General features: G+C 43.9%; 1 protein-coding gene across 4 annotated transcripts; it reads left to right on the top strand.

The window, feature by feature from the left end:
* The first annotated feature begins 1,010 nt into the window (after positions 1-1,010).
* On the top strand, positions 1,011-20,752 carry RLIM (ring finger protein, LIM domain interacting). Of its 4 annotated transcripts, none has more exons than XM_013297832.3 (4): positions 1,011-1,191; positions 12,470-12,658; positions 13,507-13,590; positions 14,442-20,752. In XM_013297832.3, exons 2-4 carry the CDS (start codon positions 12,490-12,492, stop codon positions 15,974-15,976), a joined length of 1,788 nt encoding a protein of 595 aa, XP_013153286.1. In that variant the 5' UTR covers positions 1,011-1,191; positions 12,470-12,489; the 3' UTR covers positions 15,977-20,752. The 4 variants fall into 4 exon arrangements, with proteins under 4 accessions (XP_013153286.1, XP_013153287.1, XP_055674378.1 ...); XM_055818403.1 differs by lacking the exon at positions 1,011-1,191 and adding an exon at positions 1,737-1,870; XM_055818402.1 differs by lacking the exon at positions 1,011-1,191 and adding an exon at positions 1,737-1,905.
* The last annotated feature ends 2,859 nt before the right edge of the window (positions 20,753-23,611 follow it).

Genomic DNA, 23,611 nt, shown 5'->3' with positions numbered 1-23,611 from the left:
AGTCCTTTGCAAGGTAGACATTTCAAGCGTTAAAATAGGATCTTTCAAAACTCTGTGGGAATCCCTCCCGTTCTTTATGGGCGGCAAGTCTGCTGAGCTTTAACTTTTCCTCTTCTTAAATTAGCACTGATACTCGGTATGGCACAAGCCCCCTTGGGTTCAAAACTGAGACCATATTTTTTTCTCTCCCAGTTATCTCCAGTATCTTTTCAGCCACAGTTTTCTTCCCACTATGTCTTACTGATTCCTGATTTCACTTCTCTGCCAGACTGCCATGAGGGAGACAGACACAGCTGCCGTTTATAGTTTCAGTGGTGAGAGGGGAAGAACTGCAGAAAGGAATAACCAAAGAACAGGCCTTAAAGAACATGGGAAGTCTGGTGCTCAGTTACGCAAGGCTCACATTGGAAAAGCGGGATCTCTGCTTTTGCATGGCGTGACAGTTGTCTTTAATACACAACACCAGGTTAGGCAGCAAAGAAATCACAGCATGAGGCAGGAAACTCTGCCACGGTTTAGGAGGGCAAATGTCCCCACTGACAGCCACCAGTACTAACTGCCAATTTTCAACTCAGCCTTTGGAAACGTCGGTCACCGCCAGCACCTCTGCCCTGTGCGCACCATGAGGTGATGTGAGATGGCCCCCACACCGCCAGGCCTGGCTCCTGTGGGGACATGGCCCTACTGCTGCTGTGCCCTAACAGCACCGCAGGCGAGCACAGCTGAGCCCTGAGACACTCCACATGTCCCCGGAGCCCCAGAAGGCCGTGGGCTGAGGGGTGGCCGTGAAGACCCCCAGCAGCCACCTCTCCTCCATACCACCCGGCCACAACCCCCGGCCTTTGCCCCTCTTCAAAATGGCGGCGCCCCCTCGGCACTGGGGCCGCTCTAGCCGCGCGGTCCTCCACGCTCCTCTCGTTGGGCCGCGCTCACCCCCCCACGCCGGAGGCGGTGGCAGCGCCTGCGCAGAGGCGCGTGCGTCTTCACTTCCGTTTGTCGGTGGCCACTTCCGGGCTCCCGTTCCTTGGTAACAATGGAGCAGAAAATGGCCGCCTGAGAGAGGAGGGCGGGCGACGCTGCGGCTGTTTGGGGACGGACGGAGCGGGACGAGCTAGAACTGAGCCCGCTGAGGAGCGGGGAGAGCAGCGGACCGAGAGCTGGGGAGGCGGCGGCGGGCGGCGGCGGCGGGCGGTGAGTATTGAGGCTGGAGGCGGACTCTCAAAATGGCCCGGAGAAGGGAGAGGCCCAGGCCCAGGGGAGGCGGCGGCGCCTGCGGCCCCCGCCCGGAGCCGGGGGCAGCCGGGGGCCGCGAGGCCCCTCAGCCCCAGCTCTGGGTCCCCGCCGTGCGGGCTGCGGGGTCCCGGGCAGGGCAGGCGGCTTCTGGCTCTGCCGGGCTCGGGAGGCCGAAACCGCCCCGCGGCAGAGGCGGAGCGGGGTGCCGTGATGGAGCTGGGGGCGGTGATGGCGGTCTGAGCGCGGGTGTGACCCGGGCGCTGCGAGGATCCTCGGCCCCCGTCTCCTCCGGATGGACCGGGCTCTGTCACTGGGGTCTCTTTCTCTTTCTCCTGGGGCGTGTGGCAGGGCCTCCCGCTGAAGCGGGTCGAACCTGCTCCTCCGTTTGGAGCTGGGGGAGGGTTTATGCTCCACCCCCCCGGGCAGGGCTGCTGGACCCCCACCTTCCAGGTATCTGTTGGGGCTGGAGGAGGAATCGAAACTAGTTCTTTTTTGGAGGGGTGAAGGGTGTGTGCGAGTTATATTACCGTGGGCCTGGCAGTACTGTTCAGTGTCTACTTAAGGAACCGCAGCTCTTCAGGACGGTGTTTTCGATCTGTTCTTCCCGTGAGATAAGAAGCCGTGTTGTGGGAGACAGGCAAGAGGAACTCTTCATATCTCACTGTATCTGTTGTAAGGGTCTCGACCAGCTTGTGACCTGTTAAAACCTGTGATGTTTGTTATTCCTATTCTGTTAGTTTCTTTCCAGTTAATCATGTCGTCTTTGCTCTGTCACTTTAACTTTCCTGTGGAAGTTCCTCCTTCCCTTTTTGATACTGTTGTAGGCATTTAAAGATTCTCTTTACTGTGATTTGAAACCATTGTGAAGTCTAGCTAGATGTGTTACTTTATCTTCAGTGATCTGCATTAAGGGGGGAACAATATTAAGCTGTATGTAAATATATATATGTAATGTAGCTATTAAGGTTTGTTATGTGTCTTGATTTTTAGTGTGTAGTAGGAGTCTGACAGAAGGTTTCACAGCAAAAAATACAGATTCATATTTTTTTTAATAATAGTTTTGTTTATCTCACCATTTCTTGGGAGGATAGAAGCTTGTAAATGAGGATTCAAACAAGAATTCAAACCCAGTAGTACTGGCACACATCTGAATTTTATTGACTGTCCATATTGGCAGTACTAGTTAATTTCGAGTTGAAAATCATTGTCAAAATGCTAAAGAAGCTCTGACACCAATTTGTCCCTGAATTTTAATTGCAGTGAATTGTCAAGTCTTTTTTTAAAAATAGTTGACTGCTTCTTATGCAGTTAATTATCTTAATTGAGTGTCAGATGCTTAGTTTTGTTGTAGTGGTCACTAGCAGTTAAACTGACTGTATTCTCTACAGGTTTACTGTTTTGAAATTAAAAGAATTACAGTTTGGAATTATGTCTTGCCTGCTCCTGACAAGGGAAAACACACCACACATTGTAAAATTAAGGGCTTCTTGTTATGTTAGACCACTAAAGCATAACTTCTACACTGTTCTCCTCATCAGCAATTCTGACTACATAAATGTTAGTCACTGAAATAACCACACCAGCATTTTTCAAGCATGTAGTGGTTGTCATCTGTGTCAAATTTGGTTTCCGTATTACTGAATTCATAGACAAGCCAAGATGTACTGGAAAAGTGTTACAAGTGTTTGGTCTGCACTATATGTCTGTCTTTTAAAATTTATTTATTTGCACTGGTCTTTCTAGAGGAATGGATAGCATGAACCTTAAATGGCAATGTTTTCAAACCACCTGTATATTAACATACCTGCTTAACTTGTGCTTTTATTCCTCTTCCCTGTAGGAATGTATCAAAATAGGTTCCTTGGTCTTAGTAGAATGCTTCTAGTTGCAGAGGAGGTGGTGTACTTTTTTTTTTTTTTTTTCCACAGCCATAACACAATGTTATGACTTCATATACTTGACTCTAATGATTACAGTTAAGTCCAATTCAATATAGCTTTACACCTTACTAAGCTGTTCTGAATTTTTTTGTAGAGAACTCTGTTTCCATGCATTAAAACATTCAAATCCAAACAAGATTATTGGATATTTATCCAAGGTTTTGTGACATAATCTAAGTCTTGATAAAAACTTAGAAACGCTTGAGCTTGCAAAAATTAATCTTGAAGGGATAAACCCAAACATGCATGTCTCTGTCTTCAAAATATTTTTATGATGGCCTTGTACATCTCAAAAAGAATACTTCTAAACAGTGTAGCAGTTTTATTAACTTAGTTAGGACCTTTGTATGGTGAGTAGGGATAGCCAGAAGCATCACAGAGACTCCATCTTGATTTTGCACATGTTCCTGGCTACAGTTAAGGTCTTGAACGCACAAGCCCGCATCTCCTTCAAACTGTTCAGGTTTGTATTAACGAGGTACTCGCTAGCAACTTTTTGCTGATGTGTGGTGCTGAAGCTCAGCTTTTTACTCGAGGAGGTCTGTGGAGCTCACAGTCTCGTAAAATCATCTAACAATAACTGAATATGCAGGAAACCGCACGTTCTCTCTTGATTTTGTAACTTAAAAACATTTTGCTTAGAGCACTCTTAATTTCAGTATGCAAGATGTATATGCATGTAGTCTTGTTAAAATGTTTGAGCTTGCCTGCTTTAGTGTGTCATCAGTAATGGAATTCTAGTCTTACAGATATACAGTTAACTTCAGATAAATTTTGCTTTATTTTTCACTTCTACATTTGTTAGGCAGTAGACAACAACAACAAAAGTCCATGTATCAGAATTCCTGTGTGGGTTATGATTGTAGCGATTGTCATTGTTTTATCAGCCTTTTACTTTCAGTAGTAGTTGTATTGGCAGTTTTGTGGCGAGAGTGAGATTTGGTAGTAAATTTAAAGATGGGTTTTTCTATTTTAATTGAAATTCAGTGAGTTCTGGTTGGTGAAAGCACTAAGCCAACCATAAGTTCTGTTTCTTTAGAAATCAGAACACTAAATGATGGTCATCGTGTAGTTTTATGGGTACAGCTTCCTTGGGTGTCAGTCCTGTGTATACTGCTGTCTTTCAGTGTCAATGCTGGTTACTTGTGCGCAGCATTACTTCTTCCTCTGAGCTTCAGAGTGGGCATTCTGCTTGCTGACCTAGCAGGAAGCTCACTTCTGGAGGAAGAGAGCATCGCTTCATGAGACTCCAGAGCTGGAAACTTGTTACACCTTGTATATGCTGCTAAGCTTTCTCTTCTGTGATACCCTCTGAATTTGAGGGTAAAAGGCAGTACTGTCTTAATTTTATTTTCAATTTGTATGTGAGAAGTGTTGTTTTAGTAAGTGCAGGTGATAAAATGTGAAGCTCTGCATTTTGGCAGTTCTTACGGCATTTTATTTTAAGAGCTTCGTCTTCCACATGAGTTCCACATGCTCTCAGTGTTCTGGAATTGCTAATCTCTACCCTTTCAGACAGAAGATGACATTGCAAAATTGTCATTAGTTTCTTTTTTAACTAGATCTCTTTGAGCTGGGAATTTATGCAGTAAGATGGCTACTCTGCCTTAGATGCTGTAGGACTCTTGAGATTCTGTACCCTGATTTCTTTACTTTTCTGACTTCTCAGGAGCTGTTGATATACCTAAGAGTTTTTCTCTTCTTCATCCCAACAGCTGGTTCCGTTGAAATGTTTTCCCCTTTTTTTTTTTTTTTTTTTTTTTTTTATCGTGTGGAATTTTCTGCAACTGTTCTGCAGAAGTATTATCTGCTGTCTGTTGTTTAAAATATATGTTCAGAATGACATCTTGTTTTAGGGCCTTTGCTTTGAAACATACTGGTGTAGTGAAATAGCTGAATCAATGTTTAACAGTCCTTGTTAAGCTGGCATTTAAATTTTATAGCTGTTCACGCATCACACTTCATAGAAGACAAAATTTTCCTTCAGCTTTCTGGAAGTGGTACATGTTCCATGATATTTTTTTGAGGCAAAGAGGACACAGGGAGTTCTTGAGTGTTTAAAATTTGTGGTAAGTTTAGCAGAAATCTAGTAAGAGCATAGATCTATTGTTCTTCAGAGTGGTGTCAGTATAAAGCAAAAATAGCAGGGGAAAAAAAGAGAGTATATCCAAAATTCACGATGCCACTTTGAAAACTAGGAAAGTTTGTTACTTGTTACCATCTAAGATGTAGATGAGTGAATTGTACCTATGCTATCAAAGACTTCGATGTGATCACAAAAGGAAACTTGTGCACCTGCACAAAAAGAAGAGAAACCAAACTTGACATAATGAAGCTCCATGTATAATGCAAATAGGTAACTGTTTCATTTCACTGTTTTATGGTATCTTTTTCCTTTAATGGTAGGATTCACTGACAGTTTTTGCTTCTGCTTTTGAGCTTGCAGACTTGAATGATGAAATATTTAAGATGAAAATGTAGTTTCTTTAATGTCTTACTTTCTGCTAGTTTTGGGGATTGAGAAATTGGACAGTGACTGGCATGGAAACTATTTTTCAACTTTTAATTCTTCTAGGAAAATCTAGTACTTGGGAGGTGGGGTGGGTCAGATGAATACTGCACAGGAAGTTTGTTCTGTTTGCGCTTAAAGAACCCAGGGTAACAGAACTGCCTGTTCTTGCTGCTGTTTGTGTGTCATTTGAGAAATGGAATTGGAGAGACTGCTGGCTGGGGCTGGTCCTGCCAAGCGGGATGGTATGTTAGAGCTGCTGAAGTCAGAGTTCATGGAAAGCGCTTTGAACAGGCAGCTGTGTTGTACTTCTGCTGTAGAGCTAAAGTGCCTTTGAGGTATGTTCAGTGAAGGCAAGGGAGAAAAAAAATAGTTAATCTCTAACAACCAAACCAGAAAATAAGTATTTCTGGCTTCCACTACTGAGTCACTTCTTTTAGTTGAAGGGTTTGATAATTTCTGCAGACTGGAAGGAAGGTGATCTCTGGTTGAAGTACCTAATTAAGATGAGGTTATGAATCATAAATGAGAAATTAGCCTTCTGCTGAGCACATCAATGAAACTCATATTACCATCATCTTTTTTTCTTCTTGCTCATACAAAGGTACTAACTATGTTGCTGGGACATGAGGTAACATATAGGGTACTACGAATTCTCATGTAACGTTGAAAATACTGGTAACACCTAGATGGGGAGAATTTGAGAGAGAACTTTTGCACAGCTAGCTCATGAGCATCTGCATTGTTTCTGCAGTTTAGTTCAGTGCCTTTGTCCTGTTAAAATTTCAGACTTGCCCATAAATTTAATGAATAATACAACTTTAAGGTACTGCTTTTTCATTTAACTCTGCAAATGAGCGATCTCTGAGTTTGTCAGGTCTTCTAAGTTTTACCTGGTTAGTTTAATGAGAGTTCTAATGTTTTATGTATTATTTTTTATTTAAAAAATCAGAAATGCAGGTTAAGGTAGTGTCTTGGTATTTGGTACAGATAACTAATGTCAGGAGATACTACACGTTTTTGAAGGAGGAAGAGCTAGTGATCTATCACTGTGCCTTATGTCTCTTAGTACTCTGGGAAGAATTCTGTAGTCCGTAAGTGCTAAGCAGTGTGGAGATACACAATGTTACTGTTGAAGGTAAATGGACAAGGCAAGTGTTTTATCACTCCTTGTTGGCCCACTAGATTGTTTTTAAGTAGTAATAAATTCATGACTGATTGCATTTAGTTTACACATGATGTGGCTTAAGGGAAAACGTAAAATATTTCTTGTACTTTAACTTTGCATTATTGAAGGAATATATAGTACTAAAAGAGCATGACATTACTTCCTTTTGAATAAAGGAATGTAACAAACAATACCTTTTGTGGGCTTACTGGTTTTACTCCTGCAGTCTCCAGTGGCAGTGGAGAGACAACTAGTCAGTTGTGTTCTGAAACCTCTGAGATTGTTGAAGCATAACTGCAGGGAAGATACTTTGCTGACTCCTGGAAGGATGGGAACACCAATTAAGAATTCACTGTAGTTAATATGTCTGGATATTCAGCTGCTAAAGAATATTTTTTTTTTGTAAAAGAGAAAATAATTTATTCTAGCTGTGATTCTCTTGTTTTGTGCAACTTTTAGGTGATCTCCCCCTCCCCCCATTTTCCCATAAAGAGGTTTGCATTGCTGAATATCTCGGTGAAGTTAGCAACAACCAACAGATCTGAACTTCCTGCTCATAGGTATGACCTTCCCCACCCTTTGTCAACTCAGTGCTGACGAGGAAGGACTAAAGAAGGAAATTCTGAATCTTTTAACTTGGATAAGAACAAAGCCTTTGAGTTGAACTAAACCACTGGAAGAAAGAAAGAGTTGAAGCATAGCTGCTTATTAGATAATCAGATGTTGGTTATCTTGTGTTAATATATACCTGTTAGTTTTCTCTCATCAGATTTCCCTGTGTTACTGTAGTCAGCTTCTTAAGCCAGGCAGTTTTCTGTAGTGCATGAGCTGAGAGCAGAATCCTGAATGACGGACAGATTTTCAAGTTTTCTGCCGTGTTCTCTACCATGCTGAAATAGGAGCAAGATGACATAGTAAGTGCCACTGCGGAAATCCTGTTGTACAGCCAGATGGGATCTATGGAGTCATGCTGAGGCAGTAGTAGTCTAAATATTCTAGTAAGTTCAGTCTGGTAATGTAGTGCTGTGCAGCAGGCTGGGAGGCAAAGCTTAAAGTGGACAATGTGGACGTATAGCTGAGTGGACAGTGAAGAGACAGAAAGTAGCAGAAGCCTTGGGGTAGAAATCCTATTATCCATTCACTGGTTATAATATCAGAGCTCTAGTTTGAAGAGTATTGTCCCATTTGCTGTCAACAGTAAGGTAGGGGGGAAAGCATCGATGTGCATTTATGTGTTTGTGCCATCTGTTTTTCCATCAGTGTAAACATCCCATATAGATTCATAGGTTTCCTAGGATATCAAAGCTAAACAGCTTAAAATTGGGGTACAGTGAGCTGGCGTGATCTGTTACAGTAACTTGCAAAGGGGAAATACAGTGAGTTTGTCACTAGTAGAAATATTCCTAATGTAAATTAAAGTCTTAATTCAAGATCCCACCTCTGAGGCTTTTTTCTTAGCAATAGCATCTTTTCAGTCTTGACCAATAGCTGATTTTATGGTTTAAGAGGGAAGATAGGAGATGATGGACAAGAAGAGAGGAGCAAACCTGGAAATAGCGAGACTGACTGACTTATTCTGAGTATTTCCTAAAGGATCACCTGTTGAAGTGTACATCAGTCTGTGGGTAAAGAGGAGATTATCTGGGTTTTTCCCCCCACTTCACTTGTTTTGGCTCTTGTTTATTCCCTGACCAAGAATGGTGCCTCTTCGTGTTCTGGAATGGAATGAGCAAAGGTCTTATAATCAAATAGACATTCTATAGCTAAGGTGCCAGCAAGCTCTAGAATTTGCAGTTAAAAGGAAAATTTCAAAGCATAAGCAGTAAACAAATGTCATGTTTTGTGCGTATAGTGCGATTTTTCTTTTAAAAAAGCTGTTGCAGAATTAGTCTGATGCTTACAAACTGTTAATATTGCCATCTTTATGGAGACAGTGTATGTGTTTTAAAGTCAATAAATACCAAGGTGGCAGTTGTTTGGGGGAAAACATTTCACAAAACTTTATGCTGTTCCTGTCTCTTAGCATCTTACTACATTTCCTTATTTTCTTACCATAGAATCATTTAGATTTGAAAAGACCTTTAAGATCGAGTCCAACCATTAACCCAGCACTGCCAAGTCCACCACTAAACCATGTCCCTAAGTGCCATATCTACACGTATTTTAAATCCCTCCAGTGGTGGTGACTCCACTACATCCTGGGCTGTAGTGTCCCTGTCAGTGAAGACATTTTTCCCAGTACCCAACTAAACCTCCCCTGGCACAACCTGAGGCTGTTTCCTCTTGTCCTGTCACTTGTTCCTTGGGAGAAGAGACCGGCCCCCACCTCGCTGCACCCCCCTTTCAGGTAGTTGTGGAGAGCGAGAAGGTTCCCCCTGAGCCTCCTTTTCTCCAGGCTGAACCCCCCGGCTCCCCCAGCCACCCCCATCAGCCATGTGCCCCCACCCCGGCCCCTGCCCGGCGCTGGACACGCTCCAGCCCCCCAGTGCCCCCCCTGCCCTGTGGGGCCCAAACCTGCCCCCAGGGCTCGAGGGGCGGCCGCACCAGCGCTGAGGGACGGTCACTGCCCTGCTCCTGCTGGCCACACTGTTTCGGCTACCAGCCAGGGTGCTGTTGGCCTTGGCCACCTGGGCACCCTGCGGGTCACATCCAGCCGCCCCCCCCAGACCCTTTCCCGCCGGGCAGTTCCCAGCCCCCTGCCCCCAGCTGCCTGGGGCTGGTGTCCCCCCGGGCACGGAGCGGTGCTGAGCCTCACACCACCGGCCTTGGCCATCGCCCCTCAGCCCAGCGCCCCGGCAGCCCCCCGCCCCCAGCAGGTCAGCACTCCTGCCTAACCCGGTGTCATCTCCAGACTTAATCTTATTGTCAACTTTGTTTCATTGTCCTAAAAAAAGAGGTGCTGCTTGGGATTTTGGTGTTTATCCCCAGAGAACTAATGTATCCTTCAAGGTTTTATTTTAGATGCAAGTCTCTCACTCTACTTGAGGCTTTATTCAGATGTTTCTTTTAAAAGCAGCTGTCCTTGTATTTCTAGTATCTTCTCGAGAATGAATATATATTTAGGTGAAGTAACTTGGAGTCATAATTCTGCTACAGAAAGCTTGTAAAAAGTTGTTTGAATTTCAAGTAAGCTATGTTCTCATTAGAAATATGTCTGAGATTTGAAGGGCATACAGATTTCATGCCTGAGCCCAGAATTGAACATACCTGCTGCAGCTATTGCACAACTTTTACTGTGAATGGTTTAATTTATTGGTGTGTTTGACAACACGTCGTGTGCAGGGCTTCAGACAGGCCATGGAGTCTTTAGATTGCACCAGAGATTTAGCAATGCAGAGAAAGCTGATAGGCTTCCATTTGAAATGGTAGTAACTGTAAAATGGCAGAAATTCACAGACCCAAATAATACCAGTAGCCTCGCACGCTCTATTACTGAGTGGCAACAAGTCATTTGTGCCTTAATATGACTAACTTAAAAACAAGTTCTACTGCATCAGAATTCAAGACAAAGAGGGTTGGAGTAGCTATTTTCTAATTTGCAACTCTGCAATAATGAGAAGTCCTATCCTGTGGAATTTTTCTACTGTTACACACTGAGGTTGTCAGTGCACTTTAATTTTCACAATAGCAGCTGAAATAAACTACCCTTGGAGATCATGCAGTGCTGCTCTTCTGTGGAGAAGCACTAATGTAAACTGTGGGCAGTCTTGACTTGACAGCTGTGCTGACAAACCAAAAAAAGATGCTTTTTGCACTAGACAGATGTCTAAGTGTTGGAAATTTTCCAGTGAGAAGCAGAAAAGCTTTATTCTTCCAGTATTTTCATGTCACATGAAGTATGGTTTAAATGAAAGGAATGTTTTCTGATGGGGAATGTTATTGCAGAGCTTTTTAGCATGCAGAGGATTAGCTTGCTAATCACCTCTCTGAGTAACTAGATTCTACCAGTTGTACAGGAAAATTCTTGATGTTGTGAATAGGGAGGCATGGTGATTAAGGAAACTAGTTATTATTTTAACTTCATTTGATATATTTGCATGGCACAAATAGTGCCAGAATGTCTCCTGCATTTGCATATATTTTGTTACAATATCAAATATAGATATGACATTCATAGGTTAATTTTTTTTTTTTTGAGAAAGAGACATTGTTGAGGATCTCATCTGAGTAAAAAACAATAGAAGGAGAAGATCACATTAAAAAAATATGCAATGTAGAAGACTGCTCCTTATAGCAGTAGTTATCCTTGGTATACATATACACCGTGGAATTTTGTCTTGGAAATTTTAGTCATCAACATCAGTAATTCAGTAAAAGTTAAAACTTGGAAGCAAATTCTTCTCTTGACGTGAAACTAAAGTTGATTTTACAAATCCTTTTCCTTTTTTGAGGTGTGGTTTCACACTGGCTGGACACCAGGTGCCAACCAAAGCCACTCTGTCACTCCCCTTCCCCACTGGGCAGGGGAGAGAAAATATAATGAAAAGCTTGTGAGCCAGACGAGGACAGCCTGGGCTCCTCTCCCCTGCCAGGAGCTGGTCCAGTGCGGGCTGCCCACGAGTCACAGCCCCCTGTGGGCATCCCCCGGCTCTCTTGTGGGGCCTTCCCCAGGCTGGTGGATATGCAGGAAGGTATCTGCTCCTCTGTGGGCTGGGGGGCACAGCCCGCTGGGGGATCTCTGCTCCTGTGCCTGGACCCCCACCCCGCCTCCCCCTGCCCCAACCCAGGTGCCTGCAGCACTGATGCTCTCGCATGGCCTCGCTCTCTTCGGCTGCAGGTTTTTTTGCGCACTTTTTTTCCCCCTTCTTAAATGTGTTCCCCCAGAGGTGCTCCCACTGTAACTGATGGGCTCGGCCTCTGCCAGTGGTGGCTCTATCTCAGAACCAGCTGGCGTGGGCTCTGTCGGACATGGGGGAAGCTTCTGGCAGCTTCTCACAGAAGTCAATCCTGTAGCCTGCCCCCCTGCTACCAAAACCTCACCATGCAAGCCCAGTGCACGAGGAAACAAATGGGCTTTTTTGGTTTGTTGCACACATAGTGTTCCATAGCATCTTATGTCTTCCATATTTGAATTCTTCATAACCCCTTCATTCTGTTAAAATTCATTTGAATGGTGAAGAGGACGTTTCTTCTAGCAGGCAGAAGCGATGAACGTATAATCCCGTGTTCTTTTAGTGTTGGAGAACATGGTCAAGGGTGGCTTATGCCATGTACTGTACTGTTGTATGGCACTGTAAGGCATGCTTTGTGGCATAGTTGCAGTATTAGGAATATTTTATGGTAAAAAGCAGAGTCTCGACTGTGTAAAGATGGACTAAGGCTTACAGCTGATGATATTCCATGTGTTAACACTTGCCTCTTTATTGAGTATTTGATAATGATGGGCATAGGTTTTGTTTGTACTTCTTGAAGAGGTTCATGCTTTGAGAAGTACTTTGTTTTTGATCCCTGTGGTTCTGCACCTCATCTTAAGTGAAGCTTCATTAGCAAACTACTCTTCCCCACCTCCACCCCGCAAAATTTAAGGATAACAATGGAGAGCATAGTACAGGTTAAACATGTCTAAATTTCGTGCCGTATTTCACTATATTGTATGAAGGTTTGTTTTCTTCTTTTTAGGTACTCTTCCACTCATCAAGATGGAAAGTTCAGATTCTAGTGATAAAGGAAATATTGATCAATCAGAAGCACAACGTCAGAGTCAGCTAGATCGGTTAGATCGAGAAGAAGCTTTCTATCAGTTTGTAAACAACCTGAGTGAAGAGGACTACAGGCTTATGAGAGATAACAATTTGCTAGGAACACCAGGTAGGTAATGCTTGTGTATGTACATCTTATTAGAATTGCTTGTAGGCAATTTGTCATTTTTTGTTCTCCTGAAACTGTTTCACCCATTTAGCTTGTGTGCTGCAGTTGTGTTCCATGATGCATTCTTACTAATTTGTACGTACCCAAATCTGAGCAGTCCCCTGACTGGTGGAGAGGTAGTTAGGATGATGTGGGTTCATCAAATACAAAAGTCTAGTGTTTGCACAACTCTGTGGGAACACCTGGAGCTGACCCAGTTCCAGTTACGGACCCTTAGACATTTTTGATCGAAAAGTAATCTCTTGTAAGCATCGTATGAAAATTTTGTGCTGGTGAGGTGTGTTTGTAACAAGGATAAGTAGTCTGGTGTGAGGTTCTGTGTGGGCATTTTTATGTCAGTTTTCAATTGGCTTCCTGCTTTAAATTGACTCTTCATAAGATGATACCTAATTCAAACCGGTTCTAATTTCAAACACTACTTCAACTAATTTAAGCCTTTTTTCTCGTGATGTGCAGGTGTTACCTTAAATATTTTACTCTGGACAGCCATTCAGTTGGTATCGGATGATGAAAATTGCCGCTAAGTTGTGGAGGTTACAGAACCAGAAAGCACATCTGTCTTGAATAGGTTGAAACTTGGATCTTTTAGCTTCAGCAAAGCTTACTTGGGACAATGGTGCTGAAGTGTCTGAACTTCTCCTTAGCAACCTGTTTGGCAGTCTCATTATGGCAGGATTTATTTAGAAAAAAGACAAGCGGTGGCTTGTGCCTTCTTTAGAAGCTTTTGATAATGCTTGCCATACATATGATTTGGAAATATTTTTGGAAAATTTTGCTTATTTTCTAAGGTGAAATTACTGAAGAAGAGTTGCTGAGAAGGCTACACCAAGTTAAAGAAGGTCCACCACAGCAAAACAGTGATGAGAATAGAGGTATATACAGTATTTGTGAAAACTCTTAACTTTAGCACCCCATACGGACCTTAACTTGAGTGCAGGAGTGGAACAAGTTAAACCTAGGCAGGTGCAAGGTCAGCTTTGTTTCAAAACTAAGTGAACGTTATATCTGATATCTGCTGCAGAGGTCAGTCTGGGACAGATTTCACTCATAATACATCTGCTACTTGCATCGAGATAAAGTTGCATTTAGGTTTGTGGGGATTTTGTTTGGTTTTTTGTTTGGGTTGTGGTTTTTTTTTTAAGATTGCCTTTCTGTCTGCTCCCTTCTGGGATGCTTTTTGGCAATCCCTCTTTTTGTTCACCATTCTTCCCTTCCAAAGATGGTGTATTGCTTTCGTTATCACCCTTCTGAAGAGATTGATGGAGGAAGCTTGTAGCTTACCGCTGGGGTTCATTCTTTAGTGAGATAGATTTGCTATAAAGCAGTTCTTAAGTGAAGGGTCAAGACAAACTTAGTTCTCTATTTAGGGGTCGATAGATCACTTAATTGTTTAGAAGGGAAAACACAGAATATTGATGTTATGACACAGGAAACGTGGCTTTCCGTTTACTTATGATAAACAATGTGTGTTATTTTGACTTGTTTTGCGATGTGATGGCTGCAGCCTATCTGTACCTATTAGAAAAAATGTCCACTCCTGCTCCCTGAAAAGAGCTCTGGTAGATAAGAATTGTGATGCTATGTGTGAAACCACAATAACACTCGGTAGGATTATGTGCTTCTAAATTGTCACTTGTTAAACCAAGCAATTATGTTCTTGGAAAAGATGGCTCCAAAATTAGCTCAGTACTCTAATTTTGGTAGTTCCCTGTCTTTTTCGCAGGTGCAGAGTCCGCAGAAGATGTTTCAAATGGAGATTCTATAATAGACTGGCTTAATTCAGTCCGACAGACTGGAAATACAACACGAAGTGGGCAGCGAGGAAACCAGTCTTGGAGAGCAGTGAGCCGGACTAACCCAAATAGTGGTGACTTCAGATTCAGTTTGGAAATAAATGTCAACCGTAATAATGGGAACACAAATCCAGAAACTGAGAATGAGCCATCTGTAGAGCCTTCCAGTGGGGAGGATTTGGAAAACAGCCAAAGTGACTCTGAAATTCCAAGGTCTGAATCACCATCTGTAAGACAGCCTGGATCAGAAAGGAGCACTTCAGAGGAGCTAACAACTGAGGAAGCTTCCCCTCCTAGAGGGCAGAGGAGAGCAAGAAGTAGGAGTCCAGAACAGCGGAGAACACGGGCTAGGACTGATAGAAGTAGGTCACCTATTAATCCAGTGAGTGAGCCTCCTCGCAGGTCTCATCACAATACATCATCTCAAACACTTGACCACTCCTCAGTGAATGAAGCTGAGGGAAGCTCTAGAACTAGGCAGCATGTGACGTTAAGGCAGCATACAGTGGGGACTGAGATGCCAAGTGAAAATGCAGTTCTGTTTTCAACCCCTGAAGCAAGACCTGTTCCTCAAGCAGCAGGTTCTTCAGAAACTAACGGCACCAGTGAGTCTGCAACTCCTGGGCAGAGGCCTCCTACTATAGTACTTGATCTTCAGGTGAGAAGAGTTCGTCCAGGAGAGTATCGGCAGAGAGACAGCATAGCCAACAGAACGCGGTCCAGGTCCCAGACACCTAACAACACAGTCACTTACGAAAGTGAACGGGGAGGGTTTAGGCGCACGTTTTCACGTTCAGAACGGGCTGGAGTGAGAACTTATGTCAGTACCATTAGGATTCCTATCCGTAGGATCTTAAACACAGGCTTGAGTGAGACTACATCAGTTGCTATTCAGACCATGCTAAGGCAGATAATGACAGGCTTCGGAGAGCTGAGTTACTTTATGTATAGTGATAGTGATGCAGATCCTAGTGGCCCAACTCCAAATCAGAACGTGGATGCTTCTGAGCCACAGAACGGAGGTGGTGCTACTTCAAGTAATGAAAATACAGATGTTGGCTCAGGGGAGGTGTATGAAGGTGGTAATGAAGGTGGTTCGACGTCTGGTGCCAGACGGGAAGGTCGGAATACAAGGGGATCGGTCACTTTTGAAGAAAGTGGTTCTCTACCATTCCTTAGCCTAGCACAATTTTTCCTACTAAACGAAGATGATGATGACCAACCGAGAGGACTCACCAAAGAACAAATTGACAACCTAGCGATGAGGAATTTTGGTGAGAGCGATGCTCTGAAAACCTGTAGTGTGTGTATTACAGAGTACACGGAAGGCAACAAGCTCCGTAAATTGCCTTGTTCACACGAGTATCATGTCCACTGCATTGATCGCTGGTTATCAGAAAATTCCACTTGTCCCATTTGTCGCAGAGCAGTCTTAGCTTCTGGTAACAGAGAGAGTGTTGTCTAAATGAGATCTAAATTTATGGCCAAGCAGCTAGTGTGATAGTGATGGGCAAAGAAGTCATTTCCTTTATGGCCACTTTTTGAGTGGTATCTCAGTGTATAGTAATGACTTGGAGTGAATCTTCCCTCATGAAAGCATTTTCTCTCAATTCAAGTTTTAAAATTGGAAAATTTCTTTAATTAGAGTTTTCAAGATCTAGTCAGTTTTGGGTGTTATATTTCACGTGTCCAAAGACATCTACCCACTTAAAAATATTTTGTTCTTTGTGAAGAGTATCAAGTTCTTTCCCCCACCCAGCCAGCCCCTGCCATCCCAGTCCGATAAACGTTTTGTCCTCAAGATTGTGCTTATGAGAAATTCTTCAAGAAGTCATCCCAGCTAAACGTACATGAGTCGCAGAGGAATTTTTGCAAGAAATCCAACTATCTGAAAACTGAATTTAATTGCACACTTCAACATACTTTTAATTTCATACTGGGTTAATATTGGACATGTCTGTGTAAATAACACTAATGTTAGCCCTTTCCCCATCACTATGGCACGCTGTAGGGTGAACTGTTAGCTTAATTGGGATATTTATCTTGTTGTGGAAATATAAGAATTGCCTATGCTTGTTTAAATAAAAAGAAAAAATCTGTTTTAAAATTGTAAAGCTTTTTTGTAGAAGCTCAGTACTTTTCCAATGCACTGTTGTACTAACGCATTAAGAATTAAAATTGTATCATGCTTAGAAATCAAGAATGCTTTTCATACAAAACCCACCACACAGAGAGCAAACTAATACAAGAGAGCTGCTTTTGTAACTGTGTACCTGTCAAGAGCAGTGCATATCTGTACTATTTATGTGAACAGCTACTGTAATATAAAACCAGTTGAATTAGACATCTTAATTGCATTAAAAAAATGGAAATTAAATGTTATAATTGCAGTGTTTTGGCTCAGTAATGCCACCAGGAAAAGACGATAAAAATTAGAAACTGTTCTAATGGCTGGTTATTTCTTGGTATGGTTGCACAAATGGGTATGTACCAGTTTGTTCAGTGAGGTTTATGCCCCGGTTTTCTGTCAGCTTTCACTTTCCATTTTTGAGGCAACGCTGTGTAACTCTTCAGCAGACAAGTATTGACGGGGGGTGTGTGTTTTTTCTTCCCCGCCAGCTTCAACTGTTAGTAACCTCTGGATCTGTTGAGTGAACATGCTGATATATGTGGTGTTGGTAGCCTGTGACACAAGTGCCACAGAAAGATAAGTATTAACTGGAAAACAGATTATTAGTGTGTTAGGTTGTTTGAAAATCGTAATTGATTATGGGAGTGCACTTAAATGTGTAGCCAATTCTAAGAATACCATTAAAAAAACCCCAATGAACTCAATAGTCTCATTGGATAGATGATTGGACAGATTAAAATTAATATACTTTTAATATTATATATGTGGCATACTGAAATTGAGAATTGGAAAAAGTACCTAAACTCTCATCAGTGTCAGGGGAAAACATCCTTCACCCTCAGTGACCTATTCTTTTGTTTTATTCTCTAATGATATTTTTTTTTTTTTATCCTCTAGCTTACATGTGCAACAGGGAAAGCAGTATTTACTTCAACTCCAGGGCAGTAGTTAGGAAGGGATATGGACTGCTCTTGCTGGCTATATGGGAAATGTTGCTTGTTCCTCAGATGACAAAACCAAAGCTGGCCTATCTTTTTTTCCTAATTAAACCACATTTTTGGTGTTTTATAGTGGTGGTCGCATAAACTATAGTCTCTGCTCTAAGCCATTCTAACATCTCATCAGCTAGTTAAGGATTCCACGATGTCCCAAAATTCCGGATTTTTTCTGCGTGTGCGTTTTGTGTTTGGTTCAGTGGGAAACCCTGACTGGCTATGGAGCTTGCTTTCCTCCTGGTGGGACACGCCGTTGTGGCAGAGGGAATACCTGTATTCTTTTTGAACAGAAGAATAAATAAGCTCATGGTTTTGAATTTTTCCCTCTGACATGCACCACTGTAAAACTGGAAGTTAGCTCTTAATTTCAGGTGCTGGGCTCTGCCAAAATTTCCTCAATAAAATGACACTTCTGCATTTCTTCCAGTAGCGTTCACGTAGCAAATACATGGTATCAGTTTCGGTTTCCAGTAGCTTTACTGACTTACTGGAGCATAGAATTAGAAGGAAGAAACCCCTCTCTACGTGAATACCATGTTAGATTTTGAAAGTCTGATGTACATCTTGGAGGACTAAAGCTGGTGACCAGAAAGAAAGGAGCCCACTAGTGCTAATGAATGTGAAGCACGGCTGTGATATGTGTCATTCAACATAGCTTTCTTTTTAATGTTCTGAGTTTCCAGTAACTGTTCACGTTGGTAGAATCAACTTTACAGTTTTGTTATAGCTTAATAGTGGCATGCCTTAACATTTATCTTTCTGTAACAATAGCAACTAATAAAATGTTGGAGGTTTCCCAAATGGTACCAAGAACAAATAATTTCATCTCAGTTCAGGAGACCTTGAACGTTCTCAGTGCTTTATATGCCTTTTCCGATGCCGAGCGTGCTGAAGGCGCTGGGGTTTGTTGGTGGAAATTAAATCGCTGATACGGCAAAGACCTCTTGATGTAGCTGAGTCATCTGTCAGCCTCTGTGGTAATTCAATTTCTATTCTTTTAAAGTTAGATGGGAGTTAGGAAAAGCCGATATTAACACTTCAGTTGCTAACAAAATATGAAAAAGTAATTTAACAAGGTTCACAGATAGCCTAATTTATGGTTTATGAATCACTTTGGTATTGAGTGTTTATACTTACTACTTCCCTCAGTTTATGCTTTCCTGGTATTACAAGAGGGATACAGCCACTTCACTGGTGCTTGTAGCTGTATGAAGGGTTAAACCGGCTAGTTTTGCCATTTTCAAAGGCATGGTTGTACAGAAATTGGGAGTCTGAGGAGGCAGCCAGCGGTGTTGCATCAGCTGCCTGGTTCGCAGTGCCACCGTGTGGGAGCCTCTCGGCCTTCCTGCAGCGCCGGCGGGGCTGTCCCCAGCCCGGGAGCAGCGCGGTTTCTTTTGCATTGAAGGCTGTTGCTTTGCTTTATTTTTTGAATGAGGTCCCTTGTAATTGCCTGCCTCAGTCGCTGTGGTGGTGGCTTTTGCAAGCTGCGAACTACCAAGCTCCTGCTGTGAGTATCTGCCCGGTGTGTGAGCTTCGTTCCTTTCTGCCAGGACAGACCTGTACCCGCAGGGCCTCTGCACAGAGCAATTACAGCAGTCACAAGGCCAAAACCTAGAATGCACAGCATTTTTTATGTAAGAGTGTGTTTGATAGTTTGACTCAGATTGTGAAGCGATACAGAGTGGTGGATGCTTTTTTTTTTTTTTTTTTTTTTTAAATTGGGGCTTTATCCATTAAAAAGACTGTGAAGAGTCATTTGTTTGTTAGATTTCCCTTTCACGTGCACTTTTTGATTTCGTTGAACAAGTTGGGGTTTTTTGCAGAGGACTTGTAGGCAGTTAATTGACCTGTTTTAGAAATTATTTGATTAGTGTAGGTACTGCAGGCATAGAAATGACTCAAAAGTTTAGCGAGAAATATTGATGCGCAGGCCTGGCAGCTGCACCGCCGTGATACCTTACCGGCTTTGAAGGAGCCATAATTGTCCATTGTGTCAACTTGCCAACGAATGGATTTCCCACCGAAGTTGGCACAATGGACCATAATGACTGTCATTCCAGTTTCCCCTCACTTGTCTGGATTATGCAAATGCGGGGAGTCCAAGGGACTGTTTCCCTGGTATATCTGCAGTCCATGTTTATCTTGAAATAGTCGCCTACACAAAGAGGAGGTTCCCGGTGGTCTCATAATAACGCGAAGAGGAATGCAGCTGGGGGCGACCACCGCGCTCTGGGCTTGGAGCAGCGCGGCGAGGGGGGTGCCGAGTCTGCCGGCGCCAGCTTCCCCGGCGCGCTGCCGCACAGAGTGCGTCCTGCCGGCTTAGCCACAGCCTTACCTCTTGGTTGGGATCCTTTGCGGGAGCGTGTACATTCATGTCGCTGGTGTCTGGGATTTCTCATCAGTCATCCGCGGTGCTGGAGGAAGGGTCTGTACGGGAGCGTGGAGCTGAGGAGGTGCACAGGCATCTGCCTGCTCCGCTGCCTTCTCCAGCAGGAGGTGCTTTGGATGAGGCTTGGCTTGGAGCCACCTTCAGGGAATTTATAACAAATTCAGAAATATTTCCAGCCCTTACGTACACTAGGCTTTTTGTTTGTTTGTCCTTGACTAGGGAGGGAAGAAGGAGAGTGAAGAGACAGAATCAGTGGTGACTTACCCAAGTACATACAAGTTATGTTAAAAAAGAAAAAAAGTGTGCATGTGTTATACCAGGGCTTCCCAACCTCTTGATTTGAGGCATCTATTTTTATTTTTATTTTTCTTAGGGAAACATACCATTGAATTTGTTTTGGTTGTTTTATCTGGTTTTGTTCCCTTAAGCTAAAATACCTGAGACTCCTTCCTGAATTTCATTATCTGCTAGTAAGGCTGTTGGTTGGGAAGCCCTGAATTCACCTGAGAATGTAACAGGTTTCCTTTTTTTTATTATTTTTTTTATTTTTTTTGTACAGTGCTTTACATCTGTTTATGCTGGACTTGTTTAATACAAAATGGTACTCTGAGGTCATTGGACAACAGTCTGACCAGATTTGATAGCTAACATTTAGGAGGAGTGTTCCCTATGTAAGATGTCATAATGCAAATTTCAATAGACTCAATAAAATGCATGAAGTGTTCATTTTGTGCTTGATCATCACTCCTTGAGTTGATTCTTCTTATGGTGGGAATGCGCTGGAGGAAACGATGGTGGATGTGGTAGGGATTTATTTCCTCTCTACACCTTTTTCCTTGAGGCTGGTCAGAAACGGAAGAGCTGGAATGGTACAGAGTTAACTTCTCGGAAGAATTTATTGCTCCTTAGTACATAAAACTGAAGCAATAAATCTCACGATGTCCCAGACTTCTGTAAATCCATCAGTGGCTAACGTGGGATACCAAAGCAGTGTCGGCAAGTTGTCTCTCGAGTCCCGCTGTGACGTTTGTGGGTGCCCATCGGTGCTGGGGCTGTCAGGGCTGAGTCTCCCCAGAAACCCACTTGGCTTGCACAAGGTGCTCTCACGTACGGCAAAGAGCTTGGTCCTAAAATTAGTAGCTGATGTACGTGCAAATACTTGAGTGGGAAGGAAATTTTTTAGGGCGTGGGAAGCTATCTTTGTTGTCAGCGCTTCCCTCACCTCAACTCCGTTCCTCGAGTAGGAAGCGGGAGGCGTTCCCCGGGAGGAGCGTAATGGCATGGAGGGAAGGGAAGGGGTAGGAAGGTGATGTGTAGCTCGGGAACACGCAGCGCCCGGCGCTTTGGGTGCCACGGCGGGCGGTGGGTAGCAGGATCACAGGATCGCAGCTGGGCCGATGCTTGGCAGCACCGCGAGTGATGCTCTTGTTCTGCGCGGAGGAAAGTCGTGGCTTCTCCAAGCGTGCGTCAGGTCGGGATTCTACTCCAGCCTCACTCCGTGGGGAGAGCTCTTAGATAAAGGTGGAGTCTTCCCCATTCCCTCGAGCTCCGTGGTCTGTCTTGCGCTGCAGGTGTACAGTTCAATCTGAAATGGAGTCTTTAACACAAATGTTAACTTTTATTTCAGTGACTTCATTCATGAAGTGGTTCCCACACTTTCTGTGTCAGGAGCTCTTTGCTGGGTCGCCGACTCCAGCCCCACATCTCCCCATAGGAAGTCCTTCGGTTGGGGTAGCCCTGTATTTGTTCTTTAAAAACTGTCCATCAACCCCCAAATTGCTTAAAGAGTCCAAACCAACCTTGAGGCATGTTCATGTCTGACTTCATCCCTATGTTTGTTTTCTTTTAATATATTTGAGGTCTTTGTTCTGGCCTGTAAAACTTTATATAACCTTTTTCCTCCCTCTCGGTGCTTAAACCCTGTAACCTTTTACATTGCCCTGCACCTCCCTTTGGAGTCTATTTCCATGGCAGATCCAGACCTTCACAGCAGAATGTGTTTGGCTGCTTTGCTGGTCCTGCTGCTGGGCGGGAGGAGAAAAGTTGTATTTGGCAAACCTGTCCATCCCAGAGCGATGGGGGTTGATGATCTTAAAGGTCTTTTCCAACCTAAATTATTCTATGGTTGTATGGGTGCAGCAATAACCATGCATTTGGGGGCTTCTCACCTCCGAGAGGGCTCTTCTGGCCGCTCCTCAGTGGGATCGAGTGGTTGGAAAGATGCAGGGAGAAGAGCAAAGGCTCTCTGCTGCTCGCTCGCCCTTCCCAGCTGTTTCAAGTGTGATTGAACCTGTTTCAGGGCTTTTAATATAATGAATCTGAACTCAGCTCTGTTGTGGCTCCCTAAACCATTACAATAAAGTTACATAGGGAAAACTAAAGCCATTTTTTAGTCTTAAACTGGAGGGGCATTGTCTCTGACGTTAATGAGATGCTGATGCTGCATGCTCCAACTGTTCCCCTGAATAAATCCCCTGTTAAGCCAAGCATGTGAAAATCCAGGCGTCAAGTCCCCTCAGCAATGATTACTTCAGAAAATAGGAGTCATCCCGTATTTGCGGAGGGTTTCTTGAGTTTTGGCACCCTACGCCAGCAGGGTCTCGGATTTTCATGGAAAAAGCTTATAAGGCAGCATCCCTGTGCCAGTGCGGTGGGAGCGGGATGGGGGCTGCGGTGGGTTCCCGGTGGCTCCGGCAGAGCGATGCCTCGTGCAGTGCCAGGAGCAGAGCCAGCCAGGCTCCTGGGTACTAGCAGCAATGATTTTTTATTTTTTTTTTTTGTACTGCTTTGATTTCTTGGAATGGACTTACAGAATGTGATTTCTCCAGGCTGAAAGTTTGAGGCCGGTGCTGCTTTGCTCTGGAGCGGTGGCTCTGCTTGCTGGGCTGGGTCCCGTATGAAATGCCACGAAGCACAAAGTGCCTGGCTTAGTTTCTTGGCTTTAATACCCGCTCTAGTCTTTCCTTCCACAGCACTGAAACGGCCCTGACGACACCGCCCCAGACCGAAACCCCACGTTTTGCCCTGCATCTGCAAAGCCAGACCTTGCCCGCGGGCTGGCTGGTGGTTTTGCTGCTGCCGGAGGGCATGATGGGTGTGAAAGCTCTTGAAACGAAGCTATTTCAGGAGCCCACAGGGTTCATCTCCTGACCCCAGAGCAGGGATCTCTGCCAAGGTATGAAGGCAGGTGGGACTGCTGCGTGCCTGCCCTGAGCATCACTCGCTGCCAGCCAAGGCCGGGGGGGGGGGGGGGGGGGGGGGGGGGCAGCGCCAGGCAGGTGAAAGGCAGGAAAATGTGCAGTGGAAGTAGTTTAATCTCTGTAGGTGCTGCTGACTTCTAAATAAACTAAATAAATCCTAAATAAATTGGAGAATGACTCGGGCTTTGCTACTGGCACCTTTGGGGTGGTCTTGTTTTAATTTGTAAAGATAAATCTAAATAAACTGAAATCCTTGTGTGGAGGGGGGGACGCTGCGAACTGTTGGCTGGCATCTGGGCAGTGCTGCTGGTGCTGCTGGTGCTGCTGGGCCAATCTGCCCCGTGTGTGCGGCGTGGCCAGGAGGGAAAGACAAGTGCTGGGAAAT

This window comes from Falco peregrinus, chromosome 13 (genome assembly GCF_023634155.1).
Source record: "Falco peregrinus isolate bFalPer1 chromosome 13, bFalPer1.pri, whole genome shotgun sequence".
Lineage (NCBI taxonomy): Eukaryota > Metazoa > Chordata > Aves > Falconiformes > Falconidae > Falco > Falco peregrinus.
Note: the sequence above shows the minus strand (reverse complement) of the source record. Positions and strands in the feature narration are given on the sequence as shown.